This window comes from Lagopus leucura, unplaced genomic scaffold (assembly GCF_019238085.1).
Source record: "Lagopus leucura isolate 7727_CA_CO unplaced genomic scaffold, USGS_WTPT01 Super-Scaffold_100015, whole genome shotgun sequence".
Classification (NCBI taxonomy): Eukaryota; Metazoa; Chordata; class Aves; order Galliformes; family Phasianidae; genus Lagopus; species Lagopus leucura.
The window spans coordinates 8,569,560-8,585,252 of record NW_024962269.1 but is presented as its reverse complement, the minus strand read 5'-3'; the positions used below and the strand labels follow the sequence as shown (position 1 = coordinate 8,585,252).

The 15,693-nt window shown below is 47.1% G+C and overlaps 1 protein-coding gene across 1 annotated transcript in view; it reads left to right on the top strand.

Annotated features, from left to right (window-relative positions):
• The first annotated feature begins 3,941 nt into the window (after positions 1–3,941).
• The window catches only part of HDGFL3 (HDGF like 3), a 37,076-nt gene continuing 25,324 nt past the window's right edge, over positions 3,942–15,693 (top strand). The window contains exon 1 of the mRNA XM_042875696.1: positions 3,942–4,049. Coding sequence (XP_042731630.1) covers positions 3,966–4,049 — 84 coding nt within the window. The 5' untranslated portion in view covers positions 3,942–3,965. The remainder of the gene's footprint in view (positions 4,050–15,693) is intronic.

Sequence of the window (15,693 nt, the reverse complement as noted above, 5' to 3'; positions counted from 1 at the left end):
TGGTGAGCTTCTTATCTCCAGTAATTAAGAATATCCTAATGGGCATGGTAAGTGCCTTTCTGTGCATGTTGGGACGGACATACAACATTATGGTATCTTTCTGCTGACCTGAAGGAGTGCAGCGGTTGCAGACAGTGCTCTCAGACGTGTTGCACAGGGGAATGGCTCAGTTGTGACTCAGAACAATTTCCTAATAAAATATTTAACAGATAAGCACTAGCTTACTGTGGACACAAGCAAATTACTGATCATCATGATCATCACTAACACATTTTTACATGAAGGAAAAAGAGATGCAGAAGGAAAGGAAATTGTATCAGCTACCGACACACAAGTAAAAAAGAGGTTTTTTTTCAGTATCTTATAGTAAAGTCTATAGTCTGATCTTAGAAGGGGTTTGAGTGGAGACAGTAAAAGCTATAAGATGATCAGAGACAGAATTTCAGAGGCAATATAATATAATAATCTTCGTGCATTTAAATAAGCAGCATGTCACAAAGCAGCAAGTGTAAGACTGCAATATGAATAAGGTCTGCAGAGAAGGCGGCGTACGAATGTCCGATAACGGTGTGTTTTCACCGTGATCATGGAGTACTTCGTGCAAAACTTAGGTGTGTTTAAAGATTTAATCATGACTTTGGAGGATGCTTTTGAAATTAGGCCTTTTATGTCCATGTGCATTTTTCTTAAGGGTTGATCCACACTCCGTTCAATCAATGGGATTTATTCCCTATGTAAATGTTCAACCAGTTACGTAGCTATTTTTCTCCTCATGTGAACAGCAGGGAATAATCAGGACTGGCTTAAAGCTTCTCCATAGCTTAAGAATACTGTTCCCTGAGAATCACTGGGAAAGCAAAATCCACCGGTGTGGCCACAACTTCAGGACAGATCCCTCTGCCACCACTCATCTCAGTGACTGATGGCGATACAGCTGGCCGTGCCACTTCTCTGCATGGACCTGCAGGGCCTTTGCCTTTATTCCCTGTCCCCTGCTTGTACATATCACCCTGCCCAGGAAATATAGCAACTGGCAGCAGGATGGGAAGCAGATTTCTCTTTCCCATTTCTGTGTAGAAGAGGTAGATAATGTTCCATTCAGAGGGAGATAGAATGCAGGAGACATGGTGGAACGGGCCCTGTGCAGGTCTCATGTTTTGTCTGCTGTAATCAGTGGCTGATGGAGTTCACACTAAGAAACTCATTTCTTATTTCTGCTGAGGTCATTTTCCATGCTGTTAACGTGTGGAGCATTTGATTTCTCATTTACCAGCAGTGAAATTTGCAGCTTCTTCCATCTTTTCTCAGCATATTAACTACAGCTTGATGGTGGGACTGTTTGCAAAGCATATTTAAGAATTTTCAGCTGGTCCAAGCTGAGCAGAGTTCTTACCTTGAAATCTTGCCTTGGCAACTCATATCCACTGCAGCTGATATGCAAGAGATAAAGAGACCTCTGTCCCTGGACGTCTATGGGATGAGTTTCCTTTAGTTCTAATACTGCAGAATAGAAATATTATTATTCTGCATCCTCCACAGACACCAGTGTTGGGATGAACGAAAATTTAAAATAAAAAGTGAATATTTTGATGAGAAATTTCAGATCAGTATCGAGATATTTTGAATTAGCTGTTCTAACTAGCAATACATTTATCATATGTATACGCATACACCTATGTGTATGCATATAGCCCATACAGTCTCCTTTTAGAAGGAATAGGCACATATCCTGCTCATTTATGATTTAAGGTCATTAAATAAGTTACTAGAAAGAGCTGTTAGTACCTGTAAATGAAAAGCAAATCATATAAATAGGAAAAAATAAATAAACCAGCTCCACCTTTCTCCTAAGTATTATGGAAACAAGGCTGCCTTGGATGACAGCAGAAGTATGGACACAGCATTCTGAATTATTTCCAACAGATTCAGATCAGAGTCCTCAATTGCTGTGGTCAGAGATTTTGTATGACATTTGTTTGGAAGGGAATTTAAACTGCAGTGAGGTATAAATGTAAAAGGATGCAAAGTCCTATCTGATGTGAAAGTGAAAGTGAGCTCTTAGGCCACATGCCTACACTGAAGGCGGCTGTGTTGGCAGCTGCCGCTGATCCGGATTGCTCAGGCAAATAATGGCATTGACAGAGGGCAGGCCAACTACCTAAGTGCTTATTAAGCTTCTTGTGTGTTTTTCCCCATTGTTAGTTTGGTACTGATACTGAGTTAATGATTTTACAGTAATGCTTCCCCCAGCAGAGATGTCCATACCCTGTTTTACAACCCCAAAGCGCTAGATGTTATTTACTCATGCATTGTTGACAGCAGTGTTTGGGTACCACAACCATCCCTGGGGACACCATAAGCAGTGAGAGCCTTCTTGGTCCTGTTCCAACCCCAAACCAGGTGCTACAAGAGGTGTTTGCTTCCCCTCTTTCTTTGCTGTTACAGACTGGCAGTTCTGTGGCCCACTTACTTCATTCCCTTCCAACCCCATCTTTCCTCCTCCATCTGCCTGCCGCCAGGTGCTGTTCTTGTGACATGGAACGCAAAGGGGATAGCTGCTATCCTGCATGCCTTAGTTCCATCCAAACCTAGGGGAAAAAACCTTCCTGCTTATGAGCCGGGTTGCAAGTGCTTCCCTTGATGACATTTCAGTACAATGAACATCAATAACAATTGATTTCTGAATGTTACAACTGAACTGGTAACATCATGGTAAAAATGGTGATGTCTGGGTTTGAAATCTGTGAGATTTCAGTGCTTCCCTTCCACTGAGGTGCATGCTTTTAAAAATTGGCATCATGTGGCAAGAGCCAAGTCCCAAATATTCTCTGAGGCCAAGCCCTTGTTGTGAATGTAAGTGAATTTAAATGGATTCAGCATCAGTCTTTCTGCTGCTGTGGCTGTGCTGTTTTTTGGGGGGTTTTTTTTTGTTTTTTGAGTTGCATGGTGCTGAGGAACGTGGAAGAGCTGTTGGTGGAGAGGATGGGTACAGAGATGGGAAAGCCCAGCAGCGTGTCATGGGTGCCGGCCTGCTGCGTTCTGTACGGGCGCTGGGACCTGCTGCGTTCTGCAGCGTGGAAGGGGCCGGGGCAGCCCCAGGGGTCTGTGGGGTGCGGGGAGACCATATGCAGGGTGTGCTGGGGGGCACCCCACGGAGCCGCCCCACGAGGCCGGGCCTTGGTGCCGGGGGACGGAGCCGCACGGCCGGGCGATCCGGGGACCCGGCTGCAGCGATCTGCAGGGCGCAGCGGCCGCTGCTCCTCGCCCAGCCTCCATGTCAGGCGCGCATAAAGAACCATGTCATGCTTCAGCAGGGGAAGGAAGGGCCGGGAGGGACCGGAGCCGCTCTCTGCTCTCCTATTTTCATAGAAACCGATCTGTGTACCTAGAAAATAACAGGAAGGAGAAGCGCGGGGGGAAGGCGGAGAGGAGGAGTGGGGGGAGGGGGGGGATGAGAAGATCCTGTTTTCGGTCGCTGCCCGAGGAGTAATTCGGAGGAGACGGCTCCATATTCCCGGGGCCGCGGCGGCTGCCGCGGGGATGGAGCGGGCGGCGTAGCAGCTCGCACGGGGGGGCCGCGGGCAGCGCCGCGCCCGCCCGCCGCCGCGGGGTGAGGGCTCCCCGGCCGCCCCCGCCCGGCCAGGCGCCCCGCCGCCAGCCGGCTCCCTGTACCGGGGGCTGCTGGGGTTGTGTCCAAGGCCTCCCCCTCCCCCGCGTACACACTCACACACACACACACACTCACACACACACACTCATACTCACACACACCCCATCTCCTCCCGCCGCCGCCGCCGCCGGAGAGCTCGGGGATTGCCCGCGGCCCGGCCCCGCTCCCGGCTGCGCCCCGCCGCATCGCACCCCGCGGGGGCTCGGCCGGCTGCCCCCGGGCGGCGTGTGCGGGGCGCGGGGGGTGTGGGAGGGAGGGAGGGAGGGGGGGACGGCGGCTCCCGCGGCGGCTCCCGATGGCTCGTCCGCGGCCCCGAGAATACAAGGCTGGAGACCTGGTGTTCGCCAAAATGAAGGGGTACCCGCACTGGCCGGCCCGGGTGAGTACCGCGGCGGGGGCTCCCGGTCCCCCGGGCCGCCGCCGCTCCCCTCGCCCTCCTGCGGGGCGGCCGCGGCCGGGCCGCCGCGAACCTCCGCCCGAGGCCCCGGCCCCGGCCCCGCCGGACGGGGGGCGGCGGTGCGCGCCCACCCCGCTATTGTTGTGCATCTTTTCTTTGATCTGCGGATTTCTCCCCGGCCCCCCGGGAGGAGGAGGAGGAGGTGGAGGAAGAGGAAGAGGGAGGGAGGGGGGCGAGCGCGGGCTGTACCTGGATTGTTATCGCGGGGAGGCGGCTTTGGGAGCCGGCAGCCCTGCCTGCGTGACAGCGATGCTGTTTATTATACGCCCTCCCTCGCCCCGGCCCCCCCGGCTCCCCCCGGGGCACGGGGCCCCAGGCCCGGCGCGGCCCAGAGCGGGCGGGGGAGGGCCGGGGACGCCCGCGGGGACGGGGCCTGCGCTCAGGTGCTCGGGGCGGTGGGCGCAGCCCTGGGGCGCCGCGGCCCTGCGAGGGGCGGTGCGGTGCGGTGCGGCGGGGCCTGGCCGCCCTGCGGGGTGTCACACACGCGGCCCCTCGGGCCCCCGCATGCGGGTCTGCGGGTGCCTCCAGCCCATCGTCCGGCTTCACCTTGTCTGGCGCTGCCTTGACTTTCTTCTCTAGCCCTTTGTCACCTTTTACTTGGTGCTGCTGTGATGGAACGGAGGTGGGAGAGCATGGCGGGCATTTGGCAGCCAGATAAGCGCCCCATTGTATTGAGACATCCGTATGTGGTGCAGCCTCAGTAATGCGGAGCAGAGCTTTCTCCAGGGGGGTCTGGTAGCATGGCACGCACACAAGGCTGTCCCTTCCCTCAGTTTTGGTCACTATTGTGTTTACTCATTGCGTAATGTGTTGTTTGAACTTGTTAGCAGGCATCGAGCAGTGGGAGTCTATTTATTTGTTGTCCTCTTCAACCTTTCTGGGGCAATCCCATGGTAGTTGGCGCCTTCATTTGCTAGTCAAGGAAAGTCGCTGGTGGTTCTAGAGAGCATGGAAGCAGTGAAGTGTTGTGTACAACAGAGAAGGGCGGGATCAAGATGGGCTGACATCTAGCATTACCCTTGAGAAGAGAGCTCTGGGAGAGGATGAGTGTAAGTGGTGGAAAGTGAATGGAAAGGCTGTGAGCACAGCTGAGGGAGCGGCCAAGTGGTGTTGGACATCCAACACTACAAGGAGTGAAGGCCAGCACCACGGGCTTAAGCAAAGGTTGGTAAAGGAGGAATAGAGAGAGAGTGCTAATTATCTAGAGGTGTTTAAATAAGGTGGTACATTCAATTATTTTGGCAGAGCAGACCAAAATTAGCATGCAAAAGGCCAAACTCAATCAACACTGGGTTGTGGTCTTGTTACTCTATCATTATACAGATTGCTGAATATACTACCTAATAATGGCAATTTATGTCAGTGGAATAGCACGATCCACAGAAAATTGACTTCATTCTTACCTCTGTCATGCTTTAATTTATTATGAAAGTTTTAATTGGAACAGTTGAGACCATTGCCACATGGAAGCGTGTTAATCCCTTTCCTTTTTGAGCCTCTGATGTATTCCCATTTGTTTACCTAGTAGCAGAATGGGCCCTTTTGTTTCAATGAGAGTTGTTTCCTTTAAATAGAATAATTATACACTACACAACCGGCCGTAGCCTAGGACTAGGTGTCTAAATAGGTATATGAGTGACAGTAATATCCAAGAAAGTATATCTTCATTAGGAAAAAATAGGTGTGCTGTTAACGTAACTCACTTCCTTTGTGCAAACTAACAGGATGTGGAGTTCAAGTGAAGATAAAGCAGTCTCTCGTTTGAATATGATTTAGCAAGCTGAGGTGGAAACTGCAGAGACCCCAGAGTTGATCATCTGGCAGGCTGGGGGCATTGGTGTAGTTGGCCTGGATGTCAAGGGTCTCTGAATGTGCTGCTCCTGTTGCATGCAGTTCAGTGACATACAACTTCACGTGAGACCAGGCTGATATCTGCCTGATGCTAATGTGTTACCCGCTAAAAATCCTCTTTGTGCTGTCCTTACTGGAACTGTACTTCATTTTTGTAGCCAGGTTTTGCCTGATATGCCCTTCCTTAAGTGAAGGGAAATCCTGGTGATGACATTGGTCTTTGTTTTGTTTCCAGAAAGCAGTATGATATGTGAATGAGAAGAGAAGAATTGTCTAAGTTGAGACAGGTATTCTGATTAACTGAATGCCCTTTTTCCAGGGGATTACATTCTCCAAAATCTTTGAGTTTTTGCTACCTGCTTCTTTATTCATTACACAACTGACATGTATGGTCTTTGTATTTTAATGTGAAAATCAACCAATTTCACTGCTAATATACTAGCTTAAGTCACAATATATTAAAATGGCAGTGTTATTTTCTCTACCACGTAGTACTTTGTATCTGTGGAGCCTTTGGCAGGAATTTCCTGTGCAGGAACATACTTCTCAAACTGTGTTTAATAGAGCTGAGAAGTGCTAAAGCAGGACAAGAAGGCCTTCCCTATAATGAAGCGCACAGGCACGACTGTCCTGGATCTTAGTGGACCATGCGTGTCCATGTCCATGGGTACTGTCATGCAGAAAATCTGGCTCAACTTCCAGGAGCTGCAATGGACCTGGGCCTCGCTGAGTTCTCTTGTCTCATTAGGTTTAATGCTTGTGAGCACAGCCAACCCCAAGTGGCACAACGCTACAGACACATCCAGCACAGGCAGCAGTCTGGTCCTAGGCCATTAGCTCTCCACCCTCTCTCTGGGGGTGTGTTGGTCAGCAAGAACAAGGCTGTCTTTCACTGCTGTAGGAAAAGAGAGAGAAATCTTAAAGAAAGTGGCCAAATAGTGATGATACACAGAGGGACCATTGAAAAATTTAGTCTAATGATTGATGGTGCGTTATTATAGCAGTCAAACTGCATTTAATGTTTCTTTGTGAATCAATCTAGGATTAATTTGAAAAGGACCAAATCTGCTACACTTAGCAGAAATGGTAATGGCCAGTAAATCTTCTATCTTTGCATATCTTGTTAAAGTAGGATTGGTGAGTAAGTGCACTGTCTTCAGAGATGCTTTTAGAGAGCCGTATGTGGAAGATGTCACTTGGGTCCTACCACCTGGAAGGGCTGCTTTTCATTTTGGTATCGTGTTCTTTGGGGCAAAGCCAGAATGTCCTTTAGCTTAACTGTGGGACAGTGAGTAGGTTTAGGGCTTATGCTCCAAGAATTACATTGAATCATGCTCCAAGAATTGTATTGAACCTTAATAGTCAGAGCGGATAAAGTACTGCAGCAGTTTGGTCTAACAGGTTTTTTCATGTTCACCTGTGATGTTGTTTGTCTTCAGATACTGATTAAAAATGTGTGATAAATACCAACTGGCCAGGTCATCAGTAATCCAACAATCCAGGTCCTGCAATCCAACAAATAAGCAACCGTGTGTCTAGGGTACATATGGAAATAGAGGGAAGATGCTGATGTGGTTAAGATATAGGAGAAAAAGGATTCATTTCATTCTACATTTTGTAAACTGTCTTTGCCTCTGAGGGACGACAGCCCTCTCTGTCTTGGTTCCCCTGTTTTAAAGGACAAGTAATAGCACTTTTCCCTCTAAAAAGGTGCTGTGGAGACAAAAACCAATAACACTTATGAGTTGCTTGGCTACTGCTGCAATAGGAGTTGTATTGGCACACATGGACAGAAAGATCTCTTTCTTTGGATACCCTGATTTATCCAGGATGGATGTCCTGTACTATTGAGAAATTGCCCATTGAATAGACACTCAGATGAGATAAAAGGGAAAAATTGGTGGTGGATTCAGAAAGATCAATAACGGTGTTTGTTTTATGAGTGACCCTGAAAAAAACAATAAGCACTTAGTTGCTGAAATTAGCTACTGATTTAAAAATAGGAAGGAAGCTGTTAATGCAGCTGTAGAGAGAGGAAGAAAAAATCTGGAATGACCTCAATAAAATAAGAGCGTGCCCTGGTAAATGCCTGGTGCCATTACTGAATGGAAATCTGGCCTCATACTGCTGGGGAGGCAAGAAGTAGATTTGGGTAGAAAGCTTGTGTGGGGCTGCGTGGGTTTTGTTACGTTGGTCTGGACAATAAAGGAGCTCCAAGCAGGTAAACCAGGGTATGGAGAGCAGTGTGTGTAGCAGTGCGTCTGTGTACAGCAGGTAGGGAGAGCGTTCCGTGCTGGGAGGAGGACACAAGCTTTAAAGTGACAGTGCCACAGCAGCTGTTTCAAAGGTGTATTTACTGCCTTCTGAATACAAATGTGCTGTTTTCTGGCCTCCTGTTCCTGTCTTCCTCCTGCCCAGTGCCTTTATTTTCCTTTGAATTAGCACCTACTTGAGCTGCAGCTTTGCGAGTTATCTGATAATCCTCATATGTGAATAACACTATTAAAAAGCATCTGCCTGCAGTGATTGCAAAATGGCATTTGGGGCATTTTAACATGTTAGTGCTGCAAATAGGTATAAAATTTTCAGTGTTCTGCTTACAGTAATGCGTAGTAAATAGAAATTGATATCTGTGGCAGGCCCGGAATCATAAATGTGGGGATGGTTGCATGATCATTTTGAGCTGAATGAGTCTTCAGTCTTACTGAGCAGTCCCACACACAGCAAGACATGGCACCTGAAAGTAAGAACTAAAGTAATACGAGGGAAAGGCTGAAAGGTAAGATTATGCTTATGGATTTTGGTAGGCTAGACCCTAAAACGAGAAGGCTAATAATACTACAGTGGTATTGTTTAATGCAGTATTAGAGAATATTAAAAGCAATTGCTGAGTGACAGAATTCCAGAAGACTTTCATTATCAGTACAAAATTTAGGCGGGGGGAAGGGGGGGGGGAGCAGTTTGGACACTGAAACACAGATGTTTCAGAAAATAAACCTTCATCTCCCGTGTCAGTGGAGTACAGATGGAGCTGATGGGGTGATAGCTGTGCACCAAGGCCCGTGTTCTGATTGAATTTGGTCAAACACGAGAGACTTAGCCAGGAACAAGCTGGGTCAGTTGCAGTTGCAAGTATGGCAGCTTGGAAATATCAAAGTCTCAAACACATCGCAGAAGAAAAACTTCACATTTTAAGTGTTTGATATTTAAAACAGACCATTTGTATTCTTATTAGCGTGAGGATAAGGGAAGGTGGGTTTTCCCTGGCAAGGTTTATCTTTTTTGGCAAAGAATGACAGGCAAAAATCAGATTAGATCCAGAAAACTTCAAAGGGTCCATAAGAAATAGACAACAGATCTTTCTCTGTGTTTTTCTGCCAAAACACAGTCTGCAATCTTTTCTCCTTGGCCATTTGGGACCTGTCCAGTCCTTCACCATGTGCTTTTCTTCTTTTTTCTCTTTTGGTTGCTCTGTTCTATGACATCACTTTTGCCGTGTTACTAAATATGAGTCTCCTGTGATTTCTCCTGCACCAATTCTGGGCTCCTTCCTGCTCTGTCCCTCTTTAATTATGTACCTCTCTCATACATCACTCCTCGGTGAGCTGCAAGCAGTTTTTCTCAGCGGGTCTCTGTTTGCTCCTCTCTGGGATGAGACAGGATTTGCTGATCACTGCTAAGGTCTGACCAAGGAACTGACTCTGAAGGTGTTGGCTTCTTCACACAGCACTCCCGTGAATCCAGCTGTGGTACATCTGAAAAGAGAAGTTTAATGCATCGAGATCTTTGTGGGACTGTGTTTTACCATCTGAACGTGCACTTGGCTGGCACTTGTTGCTTAGATAACTTGCACTTAAACTTTCATCTGCAAATATCAGGTCATATTTAGAGTGGGTGCAAGTGCCTTTTCAGTGACTTTGTCAGCTCAGAGTACAGTTTCCTTCACTTCCTAAAGCAAAAATAACAAGGAGTGAAGTGTGAACTCTCCCGGTGTTTGTAAGGTGGGGAACCTCAGCAGCTGCTGTTGTTTATCCGTGCTCTTGCATTCTGCTGTAAGTGTGACTTCAAAACAGATTTCATCCAAGGATTGTAGCTTAAAAAGGAGTCATTTTTATACATATAATTGGATCACAAGCTGTAGTAAAACCCTTCCAATAGCTCTTGTTTGGCAAACAAATCATTTTGGGGCTGAGATGTTGTATGTTTGATGTTACCACAGGCAGGAATATTGGGGAAACTTATTTAAAATTCACTTTCTTACATCTCTCTCTTTCTCTCTTTAATTAAATAACAATCCTGAAATGTGCAAGTCTGATCTTTTTGTGTAAATGACAATAGATGAATAATTTTCTCTTGCAGTGCCATGTTTTTTGCACATTGCATGTGCAAGTCCGAATGAAGCTAGCCTAGAACGAAGACAGTTGGCTCACAAGTTTAGAGGCAATAAGCACTTAAAGATTTTTTCATACTCGTTCCATGCAAGCTTTTTGGTAGATGTTTTTCCTTCCCATGCCGAAGCTGCTGAATAATGGAATTAACTGGATAGATACATTCTTTGTCCTTTCAGGGAAATCTGTAGACTGTCAAGTCAACGCATGTGTTCTTTCTGTTAGTTCCCATTACATGCATTAATTGACAGATCTCCTCTTTTTATTGTTGTGCTACAGAACTTGTTAGGAGGAGTGGAGCACAGGCAGCAGAACGAGGCTGTTGGCAGTCTTAACTCTTCATTTTCTGCTTTCCCCATCATAACACTAATTGACAATAGTCTTCCTGCATTTAGGGTGATAAAAATATTACAAGCCAGTAGCTGCTGTCAGTAAGTGTATACAATTGTCATCTGAGGGCAGATGGAAGGATTTCCTGATAGTGCTGGAAAAGTGATGACAGTGTAGAGGTAGGCCAGGCTAACTGTTCGCAATGGTGCTGTGAGCAGCACAGACCTTCCCACTGTACGGAAGGCGTCAGGGAGAATGAGTCTGCCTGAGTCCTCTCAGTAATACTGTAATTCAAGTGATAAATATAGCAACAAACACTGGAAAATAGCTTGTGTGGAGCAGGCAGGAAGAGGATGTGGAGCCGGCTTTTTGAAGGTGCTGGGAATTAGCTGGTGTCGTGCTGTTTGTGTGGGTACCTTAGCACTTCTGAAGTCTGCCCTCTGTGTCACCTGTATCTCTGACCTCTAGACACAAAGGGAATGTACGTGTGTCTGTATGCATACCTACTCTGTGTGTATGTGTATTCAAAACTCATACAAGCGATAGGCACTTAATGGGTGTCACACCTCTGTGTTAGCACTGCTCTTGACTCTGGATTCCAAAAGAGGCAGCATCAACAGAGGAGAGCCTGGTAGTTTGGCTGGAGCACGGTAGGAACAACTAGAATAAACAGTTATTTCAAAGATCCCAAGAAACATTTGGCAGACAAGTGAGTATCATGAATTAAAGCTTCTAAAACGTAAAGAAGGAAATGGATCCTTACTTCCTCCTCTGGGGAAGGTCCCTGCATTACTGCCTTTACACTTCTGAGATTGTTTCATTCCTTTGTTTAACAGCCAGTTCTAAACCTGATACCCAAATTGGAAATAAACTGCAGTTTCGTATCCAGTTCTTCTTTCTTCTACTCAGACTGTTTGACAGGACAGTCTTGATAGTATGTATTTTTGTCTGAACAGTAGATGAGACCTGGTGATTTTTATTTTGTATTAATTTGTTGTTTCAGAAAACAAAAGGAAGATGGGATTTTTATTAAATTCTGCAGCATTTTAGTGAATGAATGAAAGTTCCACGTTACTGTATAGTTCCTGTTGCCCCATTCTGAAGTGCCCTATCCTTCAGATGCTCTCAGGTCTGCCTGTGCTGTATCTTTGCTGCACTAGAAAAAACGCACAAAGTTCTTGGATTTCAGCAAGATTTAATCCCCATCTCTTGGCCTTTTGTAAAGCCTTGTTGAAATCTGAAAATGCCTTCAAAGTCAACATGAAAGGAGGAGACCTGGTACCTCGCTCTGGGTAGCACAAAGCCCACAGCTGGAGGGGACAGGTGTCTGCAGACTTTGGGGTCTGCCTGAGAAAAACACATTTAAATTTCTTTCAGTTTTTCACTAGCAGGCTGAAGAGCATAATTAACATACATCTGTAGCCCTGAAAATGTAAACTGGAAACAACTGTTTATTTTGCCTCGCAGCAACATGTAAAAAACCTAGAGAGACCATTTGCCAGCTCTGGTTTGGCTGTTTGAATAGAAGGCATCATGTAACAAAAGAGGGAAAGCAGAAAAAGAAATATCATCTGCCAAAGAATTTCTGTAAGACTGTGAGTTAACGAAGCATCCTGCATGCAGCAGGGTTAGGGTTGGGGAGGAGGGGAGGGGTTCCAGACCCTGCAGGATCACCGCTGTGTCACCCGGGTCAGCTAGGAAACTGAGTATCCCTTAGAAGTCAGTAACTTTGTACTCTTTGGGCTTGGGAAGCTCCGCCTATGGAGCTGCTTTTAACAGAACTGAAACCATCAGACTGGAGGTGCAATCCAGGTGGGAGAAGCAGGAAGATGCAAATAGAGGAACAAATGCAATCACTGCAATGAACAGTTCTGATCTTCCAGTCCTTCTCCTGATTGGTTTATGCATTCTGCATAGAAAGTCATTAGATTCAAGCGGCTCTTTTTTTGCCAATTTCTTTTTGTCTCCACAAATCTTACTCTACGGCGCTTGAGCTGAATGGGTTCTATAAACCAGCCCTTCTATGAATGCAGGAGGGCAGGCTGGTACCTCTGAAAGAACAAGCCAACCAAGTGTGGCAGTTCCACATGTCTCTGACCTGTTGTTTGGTTGCTCCTCCTCCATGGGAGAGCTTTAGGTGTCGGGCACATAACGGTTTACCTTTTCCACAGCACGTATCAGTATCTTCCATGGGGCGGGAGGGAAGGAAGCCCTGATCAAGTGGCATGTAAATTAGGCTGTGTGACAGGCCTGCCATCAGGTGACAGCAGGAAGCAGAGCCCTGTGCCTCAGGTTGGGCTTTGTGTCCTTCCTCTTGTCAAGCAGGTGTTGCGGAGGCTGCCCTGTGCAGTGCCTGAGTGCAGAGGGGTAGAGGCAAGGTGCCCGTGCACGGCCTTATTCTGGGGTGTCAGTTATTGCTAAGCACTGCGTCGGTCCCTTCAGCCTGGCTGATCGCTGTTGTGCCGTGTGCTGGCGCCCAGACATGTGTGCATCATGCACTCCCTTCATCACCAGCCTTCGCGGCCGTCCTGCCGACCCCGCTCTCCTGGCTGCGGTCGCACAGCGGCTGTCTGCCCGCTCCGGCAGGATGTGTGTTTGCATATGGGGATTTCTGCACCCTGCCCTGACCTCTGCAGCACACTGGCTGTTCAAGTACAACTTGTGGTCCACTGTTGACTTCCTGTAGTATCTCAGCTTCCAGCTTTCTCTCTCTTAGGTTGCCCGTCCTTTCTCCCAGATATGTTCGCTTTTTCCTTTTGCAAACTAAGTTTTGGTTTGCTTGCAGCTCGCGTTTCTCACAGACCCAGCGCTCTGAGCCATTTGTCACATCTGTTTTTCTGTCACTGGTTTTGGGGTGGTGGCAGCATGTTTGTACCTACACACACACACACGCTTATGAGCATGAGATGACCTTTGAGGTGCTGTGAAGCTCCTAGCCTGCTGCCCTGCGGCACCTCTTGCAGAGCATGGAGACGGATCTGGGCAACAAAGAACCCTCGCAAGGCAGCTCATGCCAGGCACTGTGCCCTACTATTGTGGCATCTTGTTGTTTGCTTAAGCTGATCAGTTGCTCTCCGGTTTTCAGCCCAGATGTCCCTCTTTCTACCTGACTCTATGTACATTTGTATTTCTGCAAGGACTTCGTGAGACAGTATTGTCTGGGATCCAATTAGGCAGCATTCACTCGGGATTAGCTGCATGTGGAAGTGTTTGTACAGTGGAGGTTACTGTAGCTTAGCACCATGCCAGAGCCCCTGTTCTCAGCCCAGCTCACCCTAGTGATGACTGTTTCAGGAGCAGACTCATGCAGAACCAGCTGCGGGGCTGGAGAGTTGCTGCTCTGGCTGCTATAGAATAGCAGAAGGGGAATGCTTTTCCCAACAGTTGTGCTCTCGAAAGATGGAGTCCCAAAGCAAGCTAAAGAGTTCAACTGCAAAAAGATCCCTTGATTTCAATAAAACCATTTACATGTGCGGTGCCCTGCCTGCATCACACCATCGCCTGGGGGGGAAGGCAGGCATTCATCTCAATGAGGGAAAAAAAATAAAAGATGACATTCCTTATTGCAGTGCCTCTCCAAATACCAGGGCTTTTGTAAGATATTAGCAATGCACCAAACTCCACAGATAATTCCTTTCACATGGAGCCTGGATCAGGTGACTCACATATGTTCATGTTCTCAGGTATTCCCTTTTGCTGCTTTTTATCAGGAGTTATTTTTCAAGATCTCCCCCTTGTGCGAGCTTTATTTTTCTTTGTCACAGTCAGTATTTCTGTCGCAGCCTTTAGAGGAAGGTAGCATAAAGTTATTAAGCCTCGTGGCTAGAATTTTAATGTGTGCAGCAATATGTCACCTGTAATAAGCCTGTCCTGTCTGTTAATATTTTGTTTTCTCCGTGTTTGTTTGAGAGACTCTGCTTTGCAGCTTTCTGATGTCATTAAGGGAGCAGGTCAGTTTTCTGCACAGCTTTTTTGAATTGATGCTTCTGGTGAAATGATGAGAGTTCCAGGTTAAGAGATGAACACCGATAAGAGAAGACACAGTTGTCAGACAGGGCTCTGAAGCATTAAAATGCTTTGAATGTTTTCTCCTTATCTAATGCAAGATATTTTATGCCATCTCCTGCCTTACAAATGAGTGGATTCACCTGTGTGTATAATTGTCATGTTATTGTGCTGGATGGGACCTGATCACACAAAGGCAAAGGCTTTGTTTGTGCTGCCAAACTGTGTGCCCAGCTGTGCTGCAAGATCGAGCTCCTCACTGTTACATTTCTAGAAGCTCATAATAATAAAGATTTTAGTGGCAGTATGTTAAGAAGAATACCAGCTTCCTCAGCAGATGTGGGAACAAGGGGAGCAATTTTTTAATGAGAAGCTTTTCCTTCTGCAACGCTTGCTGCTAGGTAGAGTGTTGGTTTAGTTGTTTGTCAGAGGTGGCAACGCACTTGATCTGGTGTCATAACAGGAATGTCAGAGCTGGCTCCACACCCAGAGTCCTCTGCCTGCAGGACAGGTTGGCTGGAAGGGACTGCCATCATGTGAGGTCTGTAGGATGAAAAGTATGAGCAGTAAGAGCTACAGCTGTGGGTGAGAAAGATGGCTTGGACGTGTCACCTGCCATCACCAATGCATTAAGAAGTTGAAGTGGAAATGCTAAGTCATGGCCTGCAGTAGTGATTGAACATCTGATAGGAAGGCAGGGCCAATCCAGAGGAGCTCAGGTGCATGCAATGCAATGCAATGCAATGCAATGCATCTGAGTGACTGGAAGGAATGCAGCCAGGATCCATCCCTTCCCAGACCTCATTTAAGGGTTGGCAGGGGAGGTGAAGGTATCTCTTGCTAGAGATCCCTGCCTACAGTAGGCCTTTCTAGGGTAAGCAGCTCTTTTCCTTCATTTCTGTAGCTGCTGTACTGGGGCTTGTTCTTATTTGCTGCAGCCAAACGCTTTGCCGCCCTGCTATCATTGCAGTACTTTCTATCCCACTGTAGCA